General features: G+C 38.1%; 10 protein-coding genes across 10 annotated transcripts; 8 read left to right on the top strand and 2 right to left on the bottom strand.

Moving 5' to 3' along the window:
- Positions 1-984: 984 nt before the first annotated feature.
- JH06_2886 (hypothetical protein) lies at positions 985-2,817 on the bottom strand (the record flags this gene model as incomplete). Its single annotated transcript, XM_014671285.1, has 1 exon — positions 985-2,817. The coding sequence occupies one exon, from the start codon at positions 2,815-2,817 to the stop codon at positions 985-987; it is 1,833 nt and encodes a 610-aa protein (XP_014526771.1).
- A 1,505-nt stretch (positions 2,818-4,322) lies between these two features.
- JH06_2885 (histone acetyltransferase type b catalytic subunit) lies at positions 4,323-5,878 on the top strand (the record flags this gene model as incomplete). The annotated part of the gene is given in 9 exon segments (XM_014671284.1): positions 4,323-4,356; positions 4,389-4,478; positions 4,510-4,659; positions 4,761-4,820; positions 4,836-4,926; positions 4,958-5,591; positions 5,623-5,672; positions 5,703-5,769; positions 5,783-5,878. The coding sequence occupies 9 exon segments, from the start codon at positions 4,323-4,325 to the stop codon at positions 5,876-5,878; spliced, it is 1,272 nt and encodes a 423-aa protein (XP_014526770.1).
- A 1,931-nt stretch (positions 5,879-7,809) lies between these two features.
- JH06_2884 (beta-hexosaminidase like) lies at positions 7,810-9,834 on the top strand (the record flags this gene model as incomplete). Its single annotated transcript, XM_014671283.1, has 10 exons — positions 7,810-7,926; positions 7,958-8,087; positions 8,119-8,269; positions 8,299-8,398; positions 8,429-8,620; positions 8,651-8,848; positions 8,878-8,977; positions 9,008-9,485; positions 9,517-9,587; positions 9,620-9,834. 10 exons carry the CDS (start codon positions 7,810-7,812, stop codon positions 9,832-9,834), a joined length of 1,752 nt encoding a protein of 583 aa, XP_014526769.1.
- Positions 9,835-9,886: 52 nt separating this feature from the next.
- On the top strand, positions 9,887-12,455 carry JH06_2883 (ATP-dependent RNA helicase; the record flags this gene model as incomplete). The annotated part of the gene is given in 14 exon segments (XM_014671282.1): positions 9,887-9,954; positions 9,984-10,047; positions 10,079-10,126; positions 10,140-10,221; positions 10,233-10,293; positions 10,324-10,918; positions 10,954-11,025; positions 11,112-11,146; positions 11,167-11,383; positions 11,414-11,623; positions 11,660-11,723; positions 11,787-11,860; positions 11,891-12,282; positions 12,314-12,455. 14 exon segments carry the CDS (start codon positions 9,887-9,889, stop codon positions 12,453-12,455), a joined length of 2,124 nt encoding a protein of 707 aa, XP_014526768.1.
- Positions 12,456-13,150: 695 nt separating this feature from the next.
- Positions 13,151-13,681, top strand: JH06_2882 (hypothetical protein; the record flags this gene model as incomplete). The annotated part of the gene is made up of 4 exons (XM_014671281.1): positions 13,151-13,327; positions 13,358-13,426; positions 13,459-13,575; positions 13,598-13,681. The coding sequence occupies 4 exons, from the start codon at positions 13,151-13,153 to the stop codon at positions 13,679-13,681; spliced, it is 447 nt and encodes a 148-aa protein (XP_014526767.1).
- A 527-nt stretch (positions 13,682-14,208) lies between these two features.
- Positions 14,209-14,598, top strand: JH06_2881 (hypothetical protein; the record flags this gene model as incomplete). The annotated part of the gene is made up of 2 exons (XM_014671280.1): positions 14,209-14,269; positions 14,300-14,598. The coding sequence occupies 2 exons, from the start codon at positions 14,209-14,211 to the stop codon at positions 14,596-14,598; spliced, it is 360 nt and encodes a 119-aa protein (XP_014526766.1).
- A 337-nt stretch (positions 14,599-14,935) lies between these two features.
- Positions 14,936-16,541, top strand: JH06_2880 (hypothetical protein; the record flags this gene model as incomplete). The annotated part of the gene is made up of 8 exons (XM_014671279.1): positions 14,936-15,115; positions 15,149-15,217; positions 15,249-15,356; positions 15,390-15,440; positions 15,466-15,543; positions 15,576-15,896; positions 15,927-16,279; positions 16,367-16,541. 8 exons carry the CDS (start codon positions 14,936-14,938, stop codon positions 16,539-16,541), a joined length of 1,335 nt encoding a protein of 444 aa, XP_014526765.1.
- Positions 16,542-16,785: 244 nt separating this feature from the next.
- On the top strand, positions 16,786-18,595 carry JH06_2879 (tRNA nucleotidyltransferase; the record flags this gene model as incomplete). The annotated part of the gene is made up of 6 exons (XM_014671278.1): positions 16,786-16,854; positions 16,886-16,981; positions 17,011-17,652; positions 17,685-18,092; positions 18,125-18,427; positions 18,458-18,595. The coding sequence occupies 6 exons, from the start codon at positions 16,786-16,788 to the stop codon at positions 18,593-18,595; spliced, it is 1,656 nt and encodes a 551-aa protein (XP_014526764.1).
- Positions 18,596-18,952: 357 nt separating this feature from the next.
- JH06_2878 (hypothetical protein) lies at positions 18,953-20,084 on the top strand (the record flags this gene model as incomplete). The annotated part of the gene is made up of 3 exons (XM_014671277.1): positions 18,953-18,981; positions 19,016-19,088; positions 19,119-20,084. 3 exons carry the CDS (start codon positions 18,953-18,955, stop codon positions 20,082-20,084), a joined length of 1,068 nt encoding a protein of 355 aa, XP_014526763.1.
- Positions 20,085-22,211: 2,127 nt separating this feature from the next.
- On the bottom strand, positions 22,212-22,712 carry JH06_2877 (hypothetical protein; the record flags this gene model as incomplete). Its single annotated transcript, XM_014671276.1, has 3 exons — positions 22,212-22,291; positions 22,320-22,403; positions 22,433-22,712. 3 exons carry the CDS (start codon positions 22,710-22,712, stop codon positions 22,212-22,214), a joined length of 444 nt encoding a protein of 147 aa, XP_014526762.1.
- Between the last annotated feature and the right edge of the window lie 232 nt (positions 22,713-22,944).

Below are 22,944 nucleotides of genomic sequence, written 5' to 3'. Positions count from 1 at the left end.
CCATTGATTATCATTGAATGAATTGGTATTCCAGAGAGAATGATAACTATCACTGTATCTCCAAGTATCATTCTTATTGATAGGAGAATAGAGAGCAAACTGATAACTCTCTTCATTTAAACCATTTCTCTTGCTATTCTTGAAGATAGTGTTATCATTGATATCATTCATTGAGATCCATCCATTCCATCCAAAATAAGTTGAATCTTTCATGATAAGAGTGTAGATATGATTAGAAGAAGCATTCAGACAGATTTCATACACATATTGCTGATAATTACTGAATAAAGGAGAAGTGAATAGAACAGAAGAACCAGAAACAATCTCAAATGACTCTTCAGAAGCCCAAGTACCAGTTTTCTTAGTGTTGAATAGAGTAAGAAAGGATAACTATAAATGAGAGTAGAATGAAGAATGAAACAGAATGTGAAGAATAGAATGAGATGATTGATACTACAATCAACAATAATCATATGAAAGAATTAGTGATGAAGAAATGGATGAGAATTAATGAAATGATAACAAATTGATTGAGAAGGGGTGAGTACAATAGTGATCTCCATCAATTATGAGATATGAATAGAACTGATATGATATGAGAGTGTAGATATAAATGGAAATAAGAAATGAATGATATGATGAATAACTAGTGACAGAATAATTCCCGTGACTATTATCAGTTACAAGAATGATGAACTGAATGTGTTGTTGAAAAGGGTTAGTGAAAGAAAGAAAACAAGAACGGTCATATCTAGTGGAAAGCGCCCTAACCCGTCTGATCTAGGAAGCTAAGTCATTACGAGTTGAGTTAGTACCAGTGTGGGGGACCCGCTGAGAAGTCTCAATGCTGTTCTTTTCTCTTTCATTTGAATCAGTATGAATCATCATTTCTATTACTGATTATCAACTGAATCAAACAAACAACACCTGAAGACAATCAACTATAATGCAACAAAGGTTAAGGAATACAATACAGATAACAGCTTATTGAATAGAAGGTTGATTCACCACAGGTTCTGCTTGATCATCAGCTACTGGTTTAACTAGTACTGACACATACCGCTTTGAAGAATGAACATTAATATTTTGACGAGAATACTCTGATGGATGGGTAGAAGTGATAGGAATTTCTCTGGCAGGTATAGGTTGAGGTGATGGTAAAGAGGGAATGATTGGCTCTGACATGACGAACTGTGATGGAGATGTGTATCCTGTTTCTGTGCCTAAATCCGTCATTGAATACCGCTGAATCACAGGAAGTATAATCTGTTTCTTTTTCTTCTTCTCCTGATTATGAAGAATCCAAAAATAAACTCCAATACAGCAAATGATCAATCCAACAATCACCACAATTATCCACCAATAAGTATCATTTTCATTTTCTGGTTGTTTTTCAATAACTGAAATAACAAGAGAATAGTACGTTGTTGTGATATTATCAAATGCAAAAATAGTGTAGGAATTGTTGGACTGAAGAACCACGGGAATTCCAACAATTGCACAATAATCAAAATTCAATCCTTCAGGAAGATCTGGTACAGCAACACATTTTCTATTTCTCCAATTTGATGGCATAATAGCAGTATACACATTCATTTCCAATTTATAATAACTCTCATAAGCTAGTCTCTCCGATCCATAATTATCCGTCAGACCATAGACATAAGGTGTAAGATCACAAAGTTGAAAAGGAATACCTCCTACCTTCGTAATGTACACATCATAATGATCCGAATAACTGTTATACTGATATTTTGCATCAAACCCAACCAAGGGTTCAGATGTCGATATGACTCGAGTGTACGATTCAACTACTTCATCTGAATACAAACGAAACCGTCGAATATTCATTTGCTGGACAGACTTATCTAAGTCATCCATTCCATATTCCCACAAATGAACTTGAGAAGGTCGAATCTTATACGTAAAAAATGTTGAATCAGGATAGAATGGACTAGTCAGTACACAGGAAGTATACCAGTAATCAAATGCTTGTGGGCATGAAACTCCATTAATTATCACATCATCCACAGGAACTGGATAGACAAGAAACTTTGACTGAGGTGAACTACTCTGATAGAGAGCTAACCAACAATCAAAATCAACAGGATCAGCACGAATCCGATGGATTTCAACAGCTATGATATGTGTTCCTTCAGATACTTCACAACCTGATCGAATCACACCACGATACGAATAACTCTCATATTCATGAATTGGTTTGGCTGTAGGTAGAACAGGGCCTTCTTCCATGTTATCACGATAGATCTCAAGTCCATCAATATACACAACAATCCCATGACGATAATAGAACTGAACTTCATAAGCAGCCATGTCTTTGTATCCATTGAATGATTTACAATAATATGTGAAAGCAGAGGAACCTGATGTCGTAGAGTGGGAAACCGTATCCCAATCATCGGATATCATAAGATACCAATTGCTGTTAAATTGAGATGAAGTATACCATTCATCATTCTTGTTGATTGGATTCAACAGGGAGACTTTAATTCTACCAGCCCAATATGTAGCCTGGAAGACTCGATTATCATAGATACCGAGAATCTCTATCCAGACACCATCAATCCACATATCATCCACAAACAACATATAAAGGTAGTATTGGTAATCTTTGGTCTTTATAATACAAGTGGATTGCGTTTCAATTGTACTGTTGCTAGGGCTCCTTGATTCATAAATAACTTGTTCTGTTTCAGGATCAACCAATTGAAATCGATCTTTATGCTCCACATCCACCGTGTGCCATCGAATTGTGATGTTGACATATCCATCTGGACAAACTGAGCTACTTGGCATAACTAACTATGAGAAAACGAACCAATATCAACATAACAAGAATCCAACTATAATCCAGAAGCAAATCAACATCGAAAGAACAGTTATTTGTGTAATTCTGGTGTCAAGGGCAAGAACACTCCAATTAGTCACTATTATTCTGAACAAACAATGCTTGGCGCTAGAATGAAGAATAACTCAAAGAACAAGAAATGCGCGATAGAAGTACTACACAGAAGCCTTCATAACCTCCATATTGCACTTTCGTATAAACTGAAGAAGAATAAGAGCTACAGGTTACTTCTACGTGGTCTCACATACTCCCCTCATCTAGTGCGGACTGAGATGAAACACAAATAGGACCTGGAAGAATCCGTCTAACGGATACAGGTCGCGCTAATAGACTATTCTTGTTGACGGAGCGACTAAAACGGGAAGAAGTACCGAGAGTCTTTCCATGTATTTTGCAGTGACGTCTGAGGTGATCGGATCGGGAAGCGCAATAATCACAAAATGGGCACTTGTACGGTCTTTCATTCGTGTGGATACGCTCGTGGCGTTTCAGATGCGCAGAACGATTTGTTTCGTATGTACAGCCCGGATAATTACAACGATACATACAATCACTATCGGATGATAATTCATCTGAAATTCATTTATACGCTCGAAACCTACCTCGATGTTCCGATTTTGGTGAATCCATAGGAAGGAGATAGAGAAACACTGGATGAGATAATGAGGGAAACCGTATAGTAGTCCTTGATTAACAATACTGTACCGTTCAAGTACATTAGGATCTGTAACCTCTGTATTCAACGAGATGCGAAGGAATCCATATAGTTAATTATCGTAGGAAGCTATGAAAATGGAAGATTCTTCGTTTTGTTATGATCGTGTCTTCTTTTCGTGTACGACTGGTTTTGTATTAAATCCTTTCAATGAATCCATCTCCAGTCTATCCAGCGGGTCCGTTTCATCCTGAAAACAAGCCTGTTTCTGATTCTTCTTCTCTATTTCCAAAATTGGCGGATCCCGAAAAGAATGTCATTTCTGTACCCCGAACTGTCCCTTTGAATACTGTTCCAAAACCACGACGTGGAACGTACCAAGATGTGAAGCTGATTCTTCGCGATCGTCCTACAACGATATACTGTCAAACATGTCAGAGAAATGTAATTTCAAATCTGCAAGGTCGTCGAAAGGCACTGTAGGAGTTGTATAAACGGTAAATTGTAGAGCCATATCATCAGTTCTGTTATTTGTTTTGCTGTTGCTCTTCCTGTATCTTCTCGATGAGTTCCATGACGAGAAACCTATTATTATTACTGGATTTGTCACACTATTTGTTGTGACAGCAATAATCGGTTTTACTGTTTTCCGCGTCAGTGTACACCATGTCTGTCCCCTTTGTAATCGCAATTTGGGTAGTCGAGGGGATGTTGTTAGCCGTCAATTAGTCCATGAAATTCAATCATTTGTTTGTTGGGGAAGACAAGTTGATGAAAACCGAAAAAGATTCTTACGAGATGGAGGGTGATGCTAAGAAACGAAGAATTGATGGTTGAATGTGGGATTGTGATTGTGATAGATAGAAACGGAACAAACGACTGAAGACATGACGATCCATTCCTTGGATGATGAAACAGAAGTGGATGCGAATGAATGTGTTGTATTCCATCAAGGTGATTCTTTGTATCGGGTTTGATATTGTAGTGACAGTAATTGAATTGGAGAATGGGACAAAACGATTGGTGCAATTGTGTCCAGAGTTCAAACCTGGAATGACTCATCAAATATTTGAGAATGAAAAGATCACTGGAGTCCAGAATCCTCATGTGGACATCTATTTTAACCCATCAACTGGTGATGTAGCTTCTTTGAGAGTTTTCAATTGCAGATGTGTGTATATGTGACATGTGATTCTGTAGCAGAGGGTAGCAGTTACTTCTTATCCTCACTTGTAGAAAAGAAGAAGTTAATACGTAAGGTACGAAAGTGGGTTGCTCCAAATGCAAATATAAATCGTACTATATTCATAGAACGCATTTTCCAAAGTGAAACTGATTTCAAGCCTTCTGGAGTCCTTCTTGATTCCTATATGTATCAGGAAAAGGAATTTAACATTTTCTTGTTGATATTCTGTGGAATTGTGACTGGTTAGATCTACTCTCACTTCTCCTGAATCTGTTCAGTTCTTTAATAATATTCAATCTTTAGGATATTGGTTTATTGATGGAGCAAGCGAAATTGTAGTTGTTCCCGATTCCCAACATCGCTGGTTGATTCTCACTCTGTATACCACCACAAATGATCACTGGATCTTAGTTGGATACTGTTTTCTCTATGTCTTCACAAATCCATTCACAAGTCCTTGCTATTCCCTTCGTCTTTGTCAGATTCTCATTCTTCCTTGTTATCAAAAGCAGGGTCATTCAGCTCATATTTTTGATGTGATTTATCGAATTCTGATGCACACGTCGCCTTCACAATATCTTCCCAATTCATATCCTTCGGAAGAGAATCAATCAGGATGCTGTAATTACTACATGTTCACTGTGGAGGATCCTTGTGAAGAGTTTACGTTTGTTCGTGATGTTGTTGATTGTCGTATCTTAAAGTCCAATGTGATTATGCTATCCTACTTGATGTCTGAAGGGATTAAGGAGTTTACAAAGGATGATATAGAGCGAATTCGTTGTTCTCTTGGGATCAATTCTGTCCAATTACAGAAATGTTACAATATTTTGCTTCATCATCGATATAGCAATATTGATTCGAAGGAATATCGCTTATTCGTGAGATTCGAACTGGATGGATAAAGTATAGATCAAACGACAGTTATCTGTTCTTTATCGAGAGGATTTGGAACTAATTCGGTAGGAAAGGGAAACAAGAGTGAGGTGTAGAGATCAGGACATGTTTAAGAATTCGTTAGATTCATATTTTCACTCTACGGAGGATTATTATAATCGTGTCTGTTGTGTAGTATTTAAAGACTAATACTTGTTTGTTTGATTCATGTACACAACCGTCCGAAAACGCCGACAAGAATCAAGTCAACAATTCTATTCTTGTTATTTGATTCTTATACTGATTGGTTGTGCTGGGGCCTTTTTCTTTGCATATAGGTTCTTCACGAGAATCCGTGGTGATCAATCCTACAGCATTGGATCTGGAAATAAATATGTAAATCTGATAGCGAATTCGTTCCATGGTGAAGCGGATGAGAGCAGTAAGGATAATCTGATTGATGTGAAGTCTGTTCGAGAGAAGAATAATCAGATTGTAAACCAGTTTGTGTCAGATTACCAATCTCGCGTTGATAGTCTTATATGGGAATTTGATCCAAAAATGGAGTCTACAACAATACAGGAACTGATTAAAAAAGATTTGGATGTTCCTATAATTGTCTTCAGCGCTCTTGAGAATCCAGTAGGCTTAGAAGATCTCTATGATGATAGATGAATCCCATTGGTTCGAAGGCTCCCGACGTATCCATGCAATGCATGAGTTCTCTCTCCCTACCGAATTTGCAACGTCTTTTCTTTTCCAAAAGTGTGGTTGTCAAGAACCTTGTGAAGGGACATTCCAAAGTCGTTCGAGATATTTCATTCTTGTTGAAGTGTTGAGCTATTGTCATTTTGTAGAGTGAATCCAGATAAGTACATTCTTATGAAGAGTCTACTATCCCGTATTGGTGAAGTTGCCAAGAATTCGAAGGAGGATTCAGATCAATCAGGAGGCTTGTTTGTCTATCTGGATGTGAATTCATATATCCCTCCTGAACTGCTCTCACATCTTCTTTCAATCCTCCGATCTACTATTACACAATCCTCCAAACCAGTAGTTCCAGGATCATTCTGTGATTCTAGATTCTGATTACTGCTCGCACCATAACAGTTTCCACTTTGAACAAACGTTTTCCTTATCAGGGAATCAAAGAGGCATCGATTGATTCTGCTCAACATCAGTTCGATGTTATGATATTCAATGAGGCCGCTCGTTCAGTCCTTCTAGAATATCTTCCAGAAGGAACTATTACATTAGAATGTGGAACAATGATTCTCTCAGTTGCAGCTCAGCATTCTATCGAAGTGATGGATGTATCTCCTTTGAGTAGAAATGAATTGGGAATGTAAACTAGTTTTTGTGATAAAGAAGAAATTGATTTATCATTCCAAGGAGAAACCCTTCCTGTTAACGAATTCTGTTGAACTTGGCTCAATGATTCATGTATAGGCTTTACAACGAGTTGAAACGATTCCTGTAGTTACAATGGATGAAGTCTGTCATCAATCGATTGGTTGATTCATGTTGATAGAATCATATTTAGAGGGAATAACTTCAAGTCATCTTCGAATTACGAACGAAATCGTTCCATTCTCCAATCAAACACGATTTCTTGTTTCTCTTCTTCGAAGTGGAATTGTATTCCGTAACTCCCATTTGGATTTGTTTATGGTAGATCCTTCATGTTCGTTCTTTGTTGCTTCAACACTGTGGCCCATTCAAATGTATTTGTGTGATTCCATTACTCTGTATGTTGATTCTCCGTTGTGTCAGTACGCTGATTGGGGATATATTCATTGTAGAGAATGGAAATTGAAGGTGATGCGCGTCCATGAACCGGCAATTACGATAATCTGTGTTTACGCTCCTGCAAGTACTGGAAAGTGGTATTTCAAGAGTGTTGGAACACTTTCACCTGCTTCTCTTGTGGTTGTAAACACAGATGCGAATGAAGCCTTCATTCCTCTAGTTGATACGATGATGGAGCGCAGAGGTCGAACTGTGATTGTTTCTGAGGACGATAAGTTTGTTGGGAATCACATCAGGGGGCAGTACAATGTATTGGAGAAGTGATAAATGAAATGAGGATTGATGTTTAGATTCGGTCAGTTTATTGTAATAAGTGATTAGTTGTTTGTGTTTGTTAGTATGAATTCCCGTGGTTTTCATCCCTATCCCTCAATAGTGTTTCGATAAGACAACTTAGACATTAGATTCTAGTACATGAAACGAGTTCTTTGCATTCTATTCGTTATCTCTATTGTTTTCGCAAGAGATTACAACAAGTTCACTCAACAAGATTGTTCTGGTCATGATATCCATAAGGTCGAATCGACAGATGTATGATTCAGTAATCTTGTTTACTTGCTAGCCTGAGGAGCTAAAGAAGATCTGCGATGAAACCGAAGGCTGTGTCGGATTCAACACGCATGGATGGTTGAAGAAGGCTTGTCCTAACCTTGAACTGCAGACAAGTGTGGACACGTATTTAGATTCGAGCAGTAAGTCTTAGTTGGTTCTTTTCACATCTAGTCTATGTTCCAACTGGAGAAGAGCCTGAAATCCTTCTTTGGCCCATGCCCGTGCAATATCAAAGTGGAAATGATACTGTTGCAATCGATTCTATTCACCTCCGCTTCCGTTCGAATATTCAAAGCGAGGAATTGCATAATGCTATTGTCAGGTACATGTATTGATTTGTGATAAATACAGATTCAAGTCAACCATTTTTGTGCATCATGTTTTGTCGTCTCCAGAGAATGCAATTAAGGAGGTTGTGATTGAAATTGCTGAAGAACATGTTGAATTTGTCGTACCGAATGTATTGGTGGTTTTCCTCTAGACTACAAAGGATGAGAGCTATTCTCTGGTAGTACCTTCGGATGGTTCAGCAATTCAAATCAAGGCCAATAACATCTACGGAGTGTATCATGCTCTGAATTCTCTTCTCTTTTTGATCCAATTTGACTTCAATTCTGCTTCTTATGTCATTAAGCACACTCCTTACGATATTTCTGATAAACCCTTCTTGCATGTACATTATCCTCGTCTTTGTCATCACTAGTATCGATCTCTCATGATTGATTCGTCTCGTCATTTCCTTCCTATCCGTGCTATTAAGCGTATCATTGATGCTATGTCTTGGGTCAAATTGAATGTCCTTCACTGGCATTTGATTGATGATCAAGCCTTCCCTGTCCAGATTCCTTCTGTAGCAACAATGTGGGATGGATCTTTCTCGCTTCAAGAACGATATACTGCGGTAAGAACATGCATATACATTCATTGTAGTGGGATGTTGAAGAGATTGTTGAATATGCTAAGGCTCGAGGTGTTCATGTGGTTCCTGAGATGGATGTTCCCGGACATGCTTCTTCGTGGTGTATTGGAGGTAGGATCGAATAACCGCGATTATCAATAGATCCGGAATTATGTCCCAGCAAAGAGTGTACGAGTCCTTTGGATCCATCATCAGAACACACTTTTGATGTAATTGGAGCAATGTTGAATGATTTCCTTGGTGAGAGTGGATTATTCCCAAGTGAGTTTATGCACATTGGAGGAGATGAAGTGGATACACGTTGTTGGACAGAGGTGGAGCATGTGAAGAAGTGGCTTGATGCTCACAATTATACTGCCAATGATGCATATGGATACTTCATTCTGCGTGTGAATGAATTGGTGAAGAAATACAACCGTGAAACGATTGTGTGGGAAGAAGTATTTGCGAATCATCAATCAATCCTTCCTAAAGATATGATTGTACAAATATGGTTAGGTGATGGAGAACGATTGAAAGATGTTGTGAAGCATGGATTCAGAGCAATTATGTCAAATTACAAACATTGGTATCTTCCTCAGTTGTGGGAGACATGGGAGTATTATTATGGAAATGACTTGTTTGAATGATTGAAAATGAATCACGTTTAGCTTGAAGGATATTCCGAAAGAACAATGGGATTTGGTATATGGAGGAGAAGTGTGTATGTGGGGCGAATGGGGTAGGAAAATTGAAATAAATTATGAAAACTAGTTGATATTAGTGATTTTGAGAGTACTATTATGCCGCGAGCCATTGCTGCTGCTGAAAGAATGTGGACTCAACCTGAATTGCTAGATGAGAATCAAGCTCGTATTCGGTTGCCTTATATTCGTTGTGAGTATAATCGGAGAGGCATTGCTGCTGCGCCCACGTTCTTGCAGGGAAGAGAGGCTCCTGCAGGTCCTGGAAGTTGTATGAAGCAATAGAGATGTTTGTTTTATACTTAATGAATGAGTCGTTTAATCATATTTTCCTACAATGGATTTTCAGAGACTGGGTCTTTGTGATGAACTTATTAAGGCAATCCAGAATGAGGGTTGGGAGTCGTGAATTCGAATTCGCTTGTCATTCTTAGGCGTCCCACTGATTGTCAAGAAGAAGCCATTCCTTTGATTTTAGGAGGTGGTGATGTTCTGCTTGTAGGATTTCGATCTATGGATGACGTATTAGGCGGCTCCTACAGGATCTGGTAAAACTGCTGTAAAACTAAGAAATCGAGTATGAATTCTAGGCTTTTGGACTTCCTGTCCTACAGATCGTTTGGGAGATGCTTCAGTTAGAAGCTCCTCATCGTAGTTGCTTTGAGATTCGAGGTAATGGATAGCTCAAGATGATATGGGTCTTTGTATGAATTATTTGGATAGTGAAGAAGGGATCGAAGTTTCGTAGGTTAGGTAATTTTTGGTCACAAGTAGGAATGATGGTTTAACCGTATCGAATTCAACATCTAAATGGGCAGGATGTCGTGGATCTATGGGAGTTACCAAGAGTGGTAAGTATTACTTCGAGTGTCGTATTTGTGGAAATGCGAATGGAATTTGTCGTGTTGGATGGAGTACATTAACTGATAAACTGAATTTGGGTGTTTCAGCAACAGGATATGGATATGGAGGAACTGGAAAGAAAGTGAATGGAAATGTATTTTCCGATTATGGAGATACTTTTTCAACTGGAGATGTGATTGGATGTTGCTTGGATCTCGATGCTTGTACCATCTCCTTTTCCAAGAACGGTACTGATTTAGGAATTGCATTTTCAAACATCAATTCAGCCTTCCATTATTATCCAACAGTCTGTTTAAAAGATAGTAGCATTTGTGTTACTCTCTCTGCTCCCTTTGAATCACTTCCTCTCGAATACTCATCCATCTCAGTAGCACCGAAAACAAAACCACAACCCGCTAATCGTAGTGTGTTAGCACTAATTCTGGAACCAACACGAGAGTTAGCAGAACAGACATATGAATGTCTAACTCATTTTGCATCCTTCATGAGTCATCCCTCAATACATGTTGTATGTATATAAATTGAATGATTGATTTCAAGGGATTGTTAATTGGAGGTGAAAAGATTGATTACGTCAAACAGAAGAGAATGCTGGAAATGAGTCATATTGTTGTTAGTACGACAAGTAGGAATGATAGAAGGATTTAATGCAAGATATTTTCTATGATGCAATGTGCAGACATGGAATGCGTTTAGAGAATCTGTTGTTCTTCATTCTGGATGAAGCTGATAAGTATGAGATTATGATTATAGATTCATTGGAAGATTATTGGAAGATGACAAGAATGACAATCTCATGAAGATTTATGGTCGAATTCCCGCGAGAGCGACACATACAGGTGAATATCGTCTCCAAACATGTCTGTTCTCGGCAACTTTGCATTCATCCAGCATTCAGAATCTGGCGAATGCAATTTGTCTGAATCCAATTTGGGTTGATTTGAAGGGTCGTGATTATGTTCCAGATCGAGTATGATAAGAAAGAGGGAATCATCGTTAGGTCCAACAAGTGTTCTGTCTTGTGGATGTCCTCGATCCAGAGCTTTCTCCTGATTGTGACATTCAGAACCCTTCTCCTTTCACTGATGGTATTCATCCAAGAAAGCCCCTTCCTCATGAACTAACAGACAAAGACGATATTTCAGAAGCTACAAAACGAGCTAAATTGGTCCTGGTGAAACAGCTCATTGATAAGTTTGCCATGGATCGTGTTCTTGTTTCCACAGTTTCTCGTTTTTATGAATAGATTTTTTGCCGTACAAATCTGGATTGCGATAATTTAGAATCGTTTTTCATTAAAGAAGGCAATGGTCAGAAAGTAGAGTAAGTTGTCAGAAATTGGCCTTATTTTTGTAGTGCTCATCATCCTTTAGGAATGGGAGGAGCCTATAGCTGTTGTGTGTTAGCTGGTATGCGTGATACTGCTAGTCGCAAATTCGCTTTAGAAGTAGGAGTGATGATGATGTGTTGATTGAAGTCGTTCAAGAATGGTTCAACTCGAATTTTGATCTGTACTGATGTAGCTTCTCGAGGAATCGATATCAAGGAATTACCCTTCGTGATTAACCTCACGTTACCTGATAGTGTGGAACAGTACATTCATCGAATTGGACGAGTGGGTCGAAGTGATGCAATTGGATTGAGTTTCAGTCTGGTGAGTGTTCATGAAGAGAAAGTGTGGTATCATACTTGTAATAAGATCCGAAATCGCCGAGGAACTTGTCACAATACCAGATTGACAAGTGAAGGGGGTTGTTGTATTTGGATGGATGAGATGAAATTGGCAAAGGCCATTGAGAAACAAATTGAAATGACGGTACCAGTGCTTAAAAAGGATTTGACCTTGCCAGAAGGGATTGATTTGGGATTGTACGAATGGAGGAAAGGGATAAGGGATTAGTGTAAAGCGATCTAAGAATGATAAACTAATTGAGGTGGCTGTGAAGAATGCGGCTACGATTCAGCAGAATGTGGAGATGTTGGAGCGCTTGGAGAGTGAGACTCAGTTCGCTTATTTATATTTAAAATCCCAAACCATGTAACTTAAAGCGTTTGTGTGTTCAAAACATACACTCTAGCTAAATGAGATCATTCCTAATAGAATTCTTGGTACAAACTATAAAATCGTCTTCTCGTTGGAAGTCCACTTCCCCTGGCTCCAACTACACATGAATACTTCCGAATGTACTAACAGGTTCCCTTTCATAAATCTTTGTGTAGCACTGTTTGCAGATACCTAATGGGAAATGAAAGGAACAAAACATACACTCATGAATACAATTCATATTCTCATAGCGGTTAAACTCCTTGCAAGTAACAGTTTCGCATTCGTCATACAACTTCTGATAGTAATTGTCAATCTAAGAGAATCACACCTTTTCACCATTGAAACTCGTTGTTGAGACCAAGATTCCCTGTTTTCTGCTGCTGCAAATGCAACAGAGAGAAGAAGGATAAACGGAAGAATCATTGTATCTTAACTTGTCTTGATGTTCCTATTTCATATTCTTCAATCAGCGATACTTCATTCCTTGTTGTTATAGGAGCTACTCTTGTTGACCGCTCGTTCTTCGCCTTTCACTGGATCGATTTCGCCAAACATCACTTCTGAAAGGACGAATAAAGATAAAGAAACGAGTTCAACCGATTCGTCAACAGGAGAAACCGTGGAACCCTTTCCCTGATTGGTCACATTTCCAGTTTTCACGAGTTCCTGTTACTGATGAGCGAAGTTGAAATGAAAGAAGTTTCGAATAATGAGACGACAACAGTGGTAGTAAATGATAGCCCGAAGGAAACCTACGAAAAAGGAAGCAACGAAGATAAGAACCTTCAAGATGTAACTTCGATTCCAAAGAAAGTTGATGTCGAAGTTAAACAGGTTGAACAGGATGGAACGATGAATAGTGTTCAGGTTTGTCATCCTTTCTTGCTTGAAACGTAGTTTGCTATCAATATTATGAAGGGAATCGCTGGAACTGGTTCTTTGGCAGTTCCAAATGCTATTATGAGTGTTCGTTATAATGGGACATGTTAAAAGGATAGGTTGGAATTATTTGGGGATTGATTTTATTTTTCCTTGTTGCACTCCTTTACATCTATTCTTCATACATTCTGATTACGATTCAGAATACGTTAGGTGCACGAAAGAATGTACAAATTGTATTCTGTGAATTACTTCTAGATCGGGAATGGTATTATTCATACTCAGAATGATTATGCTCGTATCTGTTACATTGCATGTCTACATGATCATTGTAACTTCTAGGCTCTGGGGAAACCAGGATATTACATTTTCAACTTTGCTATGTTAATGACATTGTATGGAGCAGCCATTGGAACTATGGTAGTATTAATCGATTCAGCTGATCCATAGATTGTGATGACGGATTTCCTTTCTTCCCTTCCCTTTCTTACTGACAATTATTCAATGAAACGAACACTCATGCAAATTCTTCTCACAATTCTGGCTATTGTTTTGTGCCTGTTGAAGGATCCCTCGTTATTGGTTACCATCTCTTCCTTTGGTTTATTTGCATTAGTCATCTCCTTCGTTCTCCTCTTCATCTACGGAATAACCAAATCAAAATTCTCTTATAATACTTCTTATCTCTTTCCCACTTCAACAAGTGACTTTTTCAACAAATTTGGAATTCTCGTGTATTCTCTTGGATTCACCTTATTCTTACTTTCTCAATTGGTTAGTTACTGTTCCTACTTCCTGATTCATAGAAACATGTGAAGAAAGCATATCGTTCTCGCATCACCAATACAATTGCAGTCTCTGTTGTATTGATGGCCATTATATACGCTGTTGTAGGAATCGTATTTTTCCTTCTGTTTGCTTCTTCTCCCAGTACGTCCACTTGGTTCTTCTGATTTGTAGCTGGAGTCCCTGGTAATATTCTCAATGCTCTTCCATCAAACTCTTTCTACAATATTGTTGTTAGTATTTTAATGGTTGTTACCTGCATTGGTGGATTCCCTCTCTACATGGGTCCTGCTCATGAAGTCGTTGAAGGTGATTGGGGAGAGATGACGTCCAACAAGTATTTTATTACCAATAAGAGATACATTCTGTTCCGAGTGATTGAGATAATCTTGATCTCAATCGTGGCAGCTTTGGTTCCCTCGTTCTCTGATATTTTAGGTTTTAATATCCTTTGTGTATTTGATAGTGTTTGATTCCTTTATTGCTACTTGGTAATTCTTCCTCTGTTCTTGTAGCATCGATTCTTCCATGTCTAATTCATCTCATTTTGATGAAAAAGCAAATGACAATGGCGAATATTATAGGTGATGTGTTACTGACAGCCGTATCCGTAGTTGTTATGGTGATTTGTACAGTTGTCTCTTTCAAATCACTGCTTAAAACATTTATGTAGACTATTTTTCTGTTTGTTGAAGTTCCTTTCTGAAAGCACAGATTCTGCAGAGTCGCGTGACCACTGAATAACCGCGATTGATAAAGACAATTCCCGCGGTTCTTCCAGTGGTAATGGTGGTACCATTTGTCAGAAGAATGTCGGATCTGGTAATAGAGATGAAATCTGTCGAAACGGGCGGGGAGAAGGAGAAGATGGATCGCGGGAATGATTCTCCTATTACTAAAGAGTCACCAACGAATGTGGAGAGTGACAAGTGGACTCCTTCCCCTATTCCTGAAGAGGAGAAGGATACAGGAACCTTAACAGGGAAGCAGGTATGATTTTGGAAGAATGGAATGATCTCGTAGCTAGCAATCAATCTAATGAAATCCATTGCTGGAACAGGTTGTCTGGCTATTCCCTATGGCATGTGGAATGTTGTTTCTTTTGGTAGTTGATGATGTGTAGACGGGAATTATTATTGGAATTGTTCTCTTTTTGGTCGTTGCTATTTTGTACATCATTTCAGGATATCATCTTGTTACTATTTACTACAAATCGCAACGAGTGGAAGTGGTATGGTTGTTGTTGTTCTCTAATCCCATATAGAAAGGAATTCAAACTAACAACGACTATGCACGTCTCTGTTACATTGTTCATGTTTGTTGTTCCTTCTGACTCCTAGACTATGGGAAAGGCTGGCTACATCATTTTTAATATCGCTACCATTGTTACATTATTCGGAATGGCAATGGGAACTATGGTTTCTCTTTCTTATCTCTCTAATTCTTCTAGATTGTGATGACTGACTTTGTTGATGGACTTCCCGTCAAATCAGCACACCCTACTTTCAAGCGAGCCATTCTCCAAGCATTCATTACTATTATCGCTCTTATTCTCTGTCTTCTCAAAGATCCTTCTCTTTTAGTAGGAGTTTCATCCTTTGGGTTAGTTGCTTTGGTGATTTCATTAATCATTCTGTTTATCTATGGAATGGCTACATATGGTTTTAATTTCGATTCTTCTTTCTGGTTCCCTCGTCCTAATGGTATTCTCAATAATTTGGGAGTGTTTATCAATTCCCTCGCATTCTCCCTAATGTGTTTGTCACAAGTGGTAAGTATATTTCCTTGCTTATCATAATAGAAGCATTTGAAAAAGACATATCGAACCACAGTCACCACAACTATTTCTCTTTCTGTCTTGCTGATGGCAGTGATTTACTCTCTGATAGGAGTGATCTTCTTAGCCCTGTATAAGACAGATAATGGTGTTCCTGGAAACATTCTGTTGGCCATTCCCAGTAATGCTCCCTCGAATATTCTAATTAGTTTGTTGATGGTGGTAACGTGTATTGGATCATTCCCTCTATATTTATCTCCTATTGAAGAGGTGATAGAAGCAAAATTTGGTCCTGTGAGAGTAGGAAAGCTGTTCATTCTCAATCATAAATCTGTTTTCTTCAGAGTGACTCTAGTATGTTTGATTTCGATTATGGCGTTTTTATTCAATGATTTTAAAGCTGTTTTGAATTTTAATATCCTTTTAGACTGGGTCTGAATGCATTCCTTAACTTTACTTGGTAGTTCAACGGCAATTCTCGTGTGCAACATCCTTCCTGCACTCATTCACTTGCTGTATCTTGGAAAGGGTTTGAGTATGACATGGATTATTGTGGATGTTTTGATTACGATTGGAATGACTATTGTTATGATTATCTGCACTAGCATTTCATTCAAAGAACTGGTTAGTACTGCGTAGAGTCGTTTAGTGCTTGTTTGTGATCAGACATTTTTCCACTATATTCCGGAATGTGATTCATCCATCCACCTTTCATATGTAGTTTTATTCAGCAGCCTGGAGAGGGTTGTCAGTCTTCACCAAGTCGTTTCGGAAGTTTTCAGTACCAGCATCAATCATGGAGAATCTTGACATGAGCAAAGTGTGCAGGAAGGATATAGGAATTGTTTTGACGGATGAAGAGAAACGGCTCTTCTCAATTCTTATGGAAGCGAATTCAGAACTCCATTTGGGTTCAACTTTACGAGTTGCAGGAGGATGGGTGCGTGACAAAGTAGATTTCCTTAATTGAAGCTGATTCCTAGATTCTTGGGATGCACAGTCATGATATTGATATAGCCATTGACAACATGACTGGATATGAATTTGTGGAACATCTTCCAGCGTGGTTGACCTTAAAGGTAGGATTTGAATCAAATCTTCATTGTAGGGCTATTCTACATCGAATATTGGTAAAATCAAGGCAAATCCAGACAAATCAAAACATCTGGAGACTGCAACAATTCGTATTCTAGATAGCAGTATTGATTTTGTGAATCTCCGCAAAGAAGAATATACAGACTCCAGTCGTATTCCTACAGTAGAAATCGGTACTCCTCTAGAGGATGCCTATCGTCGTGATTTAACTATCAATAGTCTCTTCTACAACATCAACACACAAATGGTGGAAGATTTCACGATGAGAGGAATTGATGACTTACAAGCTCGAATTGTTCGAACACCTCTTCCTGCCTTAGAAACCTTCCGTGAGGATCCTCTTCGTATTCTAAGAGCAGTTCGTTTTGCCACGAGATATAATTGTTGTGTTGAGAACAGTATTCTACAAGCAACACAGGATCCAGATATTGAGTTGTTTTTATCGCGAAAAGTGTCACGAGAACGAATTGGGATCGAAATGTTGAAGATGGCACAAGGAAGCGATTTTGGTCGAGCGATGCAACTCTTGGAACAAATGAATATTCTAAATTGTATCTTCAATTTGGAAGGTGATTGTACAAACTACATGCGAACCCAGAAGAATCGAACACAAGAAGAGTTTAGTGAAAAGTTGTTCTTGATTACCATACCAGTTGTATATTCTAACCAGTGAACAGTTATATATAGGAAACAGTTCCTGGCTACACGACATTGGATGCAAAATATATGAATGCATTCTTTTCTGATTCTTCTTGCGATAATTCAGATTTTCGTGTACCTGAAGAGGAGCATCCGTTGATGAACATGGGACATCGCTATTTTTCGTTTATTCGAGAGCGTGTTCTGCATGGAATTCAGTATGTGATGTTAAATGAAAGGTTGGATGGTAAAGTGTGGAATGAGTTCAATCTTCATGCCATCTCGGAATCGGTTGAAGAAGGGGAAGTCACTGTTCTTCGCTTGGCCTGCTTGTTGTATCCTTTTAACTATTCGTTCCTCTGTGGTCAATTAGCCATTTCATGTAAGAAGCATATGGAAATGCAACAAGCAGTATTATCTCCGCTAATTAAGCACTTTGTTCGAGAGAATCTCAAAGTAAGATGACATTTGATCATTCTGATGATTAGCTGAAGAACAGTGTGATTGATAATGTATGTTGGATTGTGCACCGTGAACATGAATTACGTCCTTTCCTTCAAGCTTCTATACAAGATGTCCCCAAGTTCTCTTCATCGGATCAAATCATTCTTGGAAACTTGCTCTTTTCGAGTCGAGAATTATGGCCACTCATGCTGAGGATGAGCGCAGTTGTTATGATTATCAATGATCCAGGGAGTGAGGAAAATGTATTGAATGGATGTCAAAATCTTCTTCAATATATAAATGAAAAAGAAATGAGAGAATTGTGGAGACTTCCTCCTATTGTGAATGTGACAGTACCTTGAAGTGATGATCTGTAGGGGAATGAATTAAATACATTGGGCGTGAAGAAGGGTCCTGGAATGAAAGAAGTGATGGATAATATCAGGAATTGGATGATTCTCCATCCTCACGGATCAAAGGAAGAATGTATTGCAGAAGTGATTCAAAAGAATTGATTCAACTGTTTTCAATAAACAATAAACCCTATAATAGCATCTATGATAATGAACAACGAGTTGACAAAGATAAGTGGAACTAACACAGATGAGACGAAAAAAGAAATCCATACCTCGTAACCATCGAACAGCTTGAAGAAGACCTACACACTGATTCTTGATACTATTGGATCCATAGGAAGTATCTACAATATCCCAACCATCTTGGAGATTAATAGAAAGACTGAAGGATACATTTCTTCAAAAAGCGTTTCTCATGCAGAATGGCTAAGCCGTTGATGAAGAGAAGAATCGCTTTGAAAAAGTTCCATAGAGTGAACATTCAGACACAATTATACGGAAAGTGTTGTCACAATAATGCTGTCCACTTCTCGATCCTGTGGTGTGTAGGTGTGGTCAATGATGCAAATTAATTTGTAGATGTCACAGCGCAGAAGCGAAGTATGTTTGTCCTCAGTGCAAGATTGCTTATTGTTCTGTGAAGTGTTACAACGTAGTAAATTGGGATAATTGACAATGATAGAATCATAATTCCAAATGTACAAATCAGTTTTATGCGAAACAGGTAATGGATGAGATTTCGTTGCGTCAAAAAGAAGATATAAATAAGAGTAAACGGGAAATTGCAGAAATGTTGAAGAGAACCCAAGAACAAACAGTCTTACCAATGGATATGTTTGATGGTGTATCGGATGATAGTGAGGATGAAGCTGAAGTGGTTCTTGAACAGCTAGGGGAACGAATAGCCGATGGCAAGACAGTTTCTATGAATGACCTACCAAAGTCGCTTCGAGACGAATTCTTGCGTGACATATCCAACGGAAATACAAAGAATCTCATTGAAAGTTGGAAACCTTGGTGGTTGATGCCAGAGTCGATTCATAATACAGCTGTTGCCAATTCTTCAACCCAGATTCCTTGTATTCGTTCCTACTTGACTTCAGGTGACTTTCGGGATGTCAGTCTCCCAACTCAGTGTAATTCTTGTCTTCCTTATCATTGCGTTGAAATTCTGTTCTTTTACTGTTTGTCGATGCGTTTATACAATGGGGATTTGGAGGAGTCAGAGAACGAGATTGCTGAGTGCATTTTACGACTAAGCTGCGTGCTCTCACAATCCGTTGTTATTCAGTCCATGGACGAATGCATGGCTTTGCTGGTATGCAATGAGGGTCTGTTGGAAATGTCAAGAAATGAGGAATTAACTAAATCCCCAGTACTTTTGGAACTCCCAAATTCGGAATCCAAGGATCGAAAACGAACCTCAAAGGAGTACGTTCTTCGAGGACTGTCGGATGTAGTGACTCTGTTTGAAATTCCTCACTTTGCAATCGATGCACTTGCTCATTGTTCTCTGCTATTTCGACACTGTTATCTCAAATACAAGCGGAAGTATCTATTTCTTGCAGAGAAGAAGTGTTCGTTTTTGACAACGTTTTTACGAAGAATGACAACAGAGGAGTTTTGGTTACTTCAGAAAGAGGTTTGAGATTTGAGGAGGGTGAAATTTAGATTGATGGGACACTGTTGAAGTATGAGAAATCGAATGTTAGTGAAAGTGCGTTTATTCATGAAGTTCAGTACACTGTTTGTTACTCATTATTTTTTATGAAAGAAATACCAGAAGAGGTTTCACGATCGAAATATTCGACTTCAAAAGCAAAAGTCAAGGAAAAGAGAGATGTGATAACTACATGTGGCTTGTGGATTTGAAACTCGTTTATCATGTTTAGGTTGAATGATGGGATCTGTAGGAATCCAAACTGTAAAAAACTGTTACATGGACCTATTGTGATGAAGGAAAAATGGATTCAGAAGCATGTAAACATCTATATCAAGCATATTGTTGTTGCTTCTGATGAATGGCATGTGAATTTGTTCGTTCCGGGAATGAAATTCCTTCACTCTTTTCCAGATATAAGCAAATTCATCGACTTTGGTATGATCTATGAATCGTATGTTAAAGGCTATGTAGAAGTGATATTTGGTTTTCATGTAGACAACAAGGAAGATGTTAAAAGAGATGGTTCGATATATTGACAATGCGCTGGATGAATTAGCAAATAGTTTTCCCAAATCCATTAATGACGACCAGGCACAGCTCCTGAAGTGTAAATATGATTGAAAGGATTCACTTTAGATCTTGCAAAGAGTATAAACCGAAGTGAGAAGTCGATTCCGCAATTGAAGCGAAGGGCCGATTTTGCAACTGCTGGATATATCTGGCATCATATCGATATATTTCCGGATTCTTATGTGATTGGAACGATGGAAGAATTCGGTCATGATGCATGTACATGGTTCATTAATAAACTCTTAACAAAATTCGGGTATTCATATCCTGTTGGTATTTAGAAGAATATTTAACATATAGCTTTGTCGTCTGCTTGTGTCCAAGTACAAATTCAAGGAATTCCCAAGTATGTGTATCACAGATGCTCAAGTTGTATTTTCATCATTTCTTCATCCATTAGAAAGAACATCAACAACAGAGAATGGAAGCATTGAAAGGAAGACCAATGGCTTATCATCTTCCCGCCACTACGAAAATCGTGTTTATTGATTCTATTCCGATTCTCACATACGAACGTAATGTTTTTTATGTATTGTGAATATCAGTTCAATTCATCCTCAAAGAATCTCTCTTGGGTTGGGATTGTGAATGGTTTTCAGATTTGTCTACAATTGTTCATTTGATCCAAATATCAGGGAAGAATTGTGTTTGGTTGATTGATGGGAAATGGTTGATGGAGTTGAAATCAAATTGTGAAGCACAGAAACTGTTCGAGTTGATTGTCCACAACAAGAGTATATATCACGTATTTAAAGGAATTGATGATATTGTGCTACTCCAAAAGTAGTCCTGATTTTGTGAGTACATTCATAGAGCCTTAAAAATGAAGTGTTTTGATAATGTGATGAACACATTAGATCTTGATGTAACAGCTCTCACAATAGGATTCAAATCACGAGCTTCATTAAGTGATTACTGTACCTTGTTATTAGGGTTTGAATATCGATAGAATAATGAGAATAGAAAGCCATTAAATAAGATTTGGACAAAGAGTGATTGGAGAGTAAGACCACTTGAAATGAATCAGTTGTTCTACGCTGCCATTGATGCTTACGTGACACGAGAAACCTATATTCAAATGGTGAAGTTGCATAAGAACAATGTATCCAAAATGGAGATGGAATCTGCTATTCAGCGATTAGTAACAGTAAAAGCTGAAGATTGGGAAGAAGCCATAGTAACAGAGAATGTGAAGAGACGATTTGATAATTACTTTATGTATGGTTTGAAAGCGAGAGAGGATGAATTAGCTCGAATGTATAAAGTTTGGGAAGTTGTAAAAGAGTGGAACTGTTTGTTAGTATGATCAAAGAGTATACTTATTCTGATGGTCGTTGATTTGTCTGATGAAACAAAGAGTGATTAAAGATAATGACTGTGACTACGAATGTAACTCTCTAAACCAGCTGCATCTAATTGTTACATACAATCATTCATTCTCACTTGTTGAAACAATAGTCCTTGTATTGTAGAAAGGATCACGGTGTAGGTGAATGTTGTTTGAGTTCAATAGAGGTACATCTCCAATTCATTTCATTTCAATCAAATACTCTCCAATATCACATTATGCATGTTATAGAAGTTGTAAGAACTACCATATAGATAAGATAATGAAGGCAAATCTTATAATCAATCCAATCAATCCACTACTCTTCATTATCAGACCATCATTAGTACCATATGAGCCATATAGAGCATAATCACCCAATTCAATAGATTTGAGTTTAGGAAGATCTATCTCATTATCAATTCTATATCCTCACTCTCAAATCGTATCGATGTTAGATACTGTAATGACCTCCCATCAATACTCACACTCTCCAATTGATTCAATCCACTTATCTTAACTTGATTCACATACCAGAAACCCCATCCAACATAAAGAGTCTTAAGATTCTTGTATCTACTCAAATCAAATGATCTCACCCAAGGGGCATAAATTCTGAGATTCTTCACTTTCCAACTCCACCATATTGGTAAATGTTCCCATTCCCAACAATTGTGAATCACAACATCACTGTTGATAGCGATTCGAATACCCATATAAGTATAACTCACTATCTTGTAGAATGGGAATGATAGAATGAGAATCATCACAATCCAAAACAATAATCCAAACCAGAATCGTTTGCATTTCGATTTCGAACTCCACCAATCATGAAATCGATCATCCAATCGACCTCTCATACTCCATCTACTTCCACATCTTCTCTTCTTTCCACTCTCGAAATCAATCACTACCTTTCCATCTTTCAAGTATCCATTCTTCCATTCT

Source organism: Blastocystis sp. subtype 4 (genome assembly GCF_000743755.1).
Source record: "Blastocystis sp. subtype 4 strain WR1 chromosome Unknown seqid_0176, whole genome shotgun sequence".
Taxonomy (NCBI): domain Eukaryota; class Bigyra; order Opalinata; family Blastocystidae; genus Blastocystis; species Blastocystis sp. subtype 4.
This window is presented reverse-complemented; position numbering and strand designations above follow the sequence as displayed.